Source organism: Trypanosoma equiperdum, assembly GCF_001457755.1.
Source record: "Trypanosoma equiperdum strain OVI genome assembly, contig: ctg_436, whole genome shotgun sequence".
Lineage (NCBI taxonomy): Eukaryota > Euglenozoa > Kinetoplastea > Trypanosomatida > Trypanosomatidae > Trypanosoma > Trypanosoma equiperdum.
The window spans coordinates 4,999-6,411 of record NW_027124350.1 but is presented as its reverse complement, the minus strand read 5'-3'; the positions used below and the strand labels follow the sequence as shown (position 1 = coordinate 6,411).

Below are 1,413 nucleotides of genomic sequence, written 5' to 3'. Positions count from 1 at the left end.
ATATATATATATATATATATACATACATATATGTTCGTACATTCCGTTCCCCATTTACTTTCGTTTCATTTCAACAGTTTCTAGCGATTCGTTTGCGCGACGACGTTTTATCCCTCCCTTATATATAAATGTACATTTGTTTGTGTAATAGTTTGGTTGTTCTTTAGTTTACTGTTTGTTGATGCCATCCGAACTGTTAGTCATCTGCCTTTCTTTTTTTAAAAAAAAAATGTTTATTTATTTGCCATATTTAGTAGTAGTGGCCCGACTAAACGAGGGTGGGCAAATTTTCTATGGATGTTAGCGCTGGTGTTGATGTCACATGTGTTATTGCTGTGGGAGTGGCCGTAGTCGCTTCGGTTTATGTGTGTTTGATGCGACCCACTCACAAGCGCTGGAACCATACTGGGAATGTAAAGGAAGTGTTGCAGACGGGCGATAATATCATTCGTTTATTTATTTACCCTCGTTGGCACTTGGGCCCCAGTATTTCGTTGCCGTGCGTCGCTGTTGAGACATTTCTACGACTAGCGAATGTTCCCTACAAAGTTCAAGCCACGTATGATGTTTTTCCTTCACCCACACGCACTTTGCCATATATTATACACGAAGGCAAGTGCGTGGCGGGTTGTACTGTAATTATTCAATATCTTATGGACACTTTCAAGTTGAAAATGGATGATGGGCTTGAAAGTATGCAGCATGCTGTCGGGACGGCTCTTCGCAACATGTTGTTGTATGAGGCACGCTTCGCCCTGCATCATACGCTTGCGCATCAAGCTGTGCTTTACACAGCGCCGTGTGCTCTACGCTGCTGGAAGTTTTCCGCAGCGTCAATTGCCTGCTTTTTACTTTGGTTTAGAAGACATGTATTGGGCACTTCCAAGTTGGCGCAACTGAACGTCTTGCGTGAGCGATATGATTCCAGTTATTTGATGGACTTGGAAGCTGTGGAAACCCTTATCGGAGACAAACCATTTCTCTTTGGTGACCGTCCGACGTCGTATGATTGCGTGGTGTATGCGGCTTTGTTGCCTATTGTGAGAATGAAGGAAGCCAAATTTGTTAGTGAACCCTTCGCCTTTGCAGCTCGGAGTTTACTGCTGAGAGAATATGTGAACCGAATGACAAATGTGGCTTTTCGTGATTTGGAGCATTTGTGTTGTGGGGAGGAAAAACTATCAACCCGGGGCTCTTGTGTGTCATAAGTTTTGGAGAGGTGTACATGTTTGTGTGTTTGCATTGGGAGAGAGAGAGAATGTGTGGGGGATGGGAAGGGGAAAGCGATTTTTTGTGTAGGAGTGAGCTAAACATTTTGTAATAATCCAACTTGAGGCACCGGCGCAATGTATTGCGGGAGTGGGTGTAGTATTTGTAGTTTTTGCGTTATGGAGCTGCTATCGACACAATGGC

The 1,413-nt window shown here is 43.7% G+C and overlaps 1 protein-coding gene across 1 annotated transcript; it reads left to right on the top strand.

Annotated features, from left to right (window-relative positions):
* Positions 1–293: 293 nt before the first annotated feature.
* On the top strand, positions 294–1,208 carry TEOVI_000181700 (Outer mitochondrial membrane transport complex protein/Glutathione S-transferase, C-terminal domain containing protein, putative; the record flags this gene model as incomplete). Its single annotated transcript, XM_067224991.1, has 1 exon — positions 294–1,208. The coding sequence occupies one exon, from the start codon at positions 294–296 to the stop codon at positions 1,206–1,208; it is 915 nt and encodes a 304-aa protein (XP_067081092.1).
* Between the last annotated feature and the right edge of the window lie 205 nt (positions 1,209–1,413).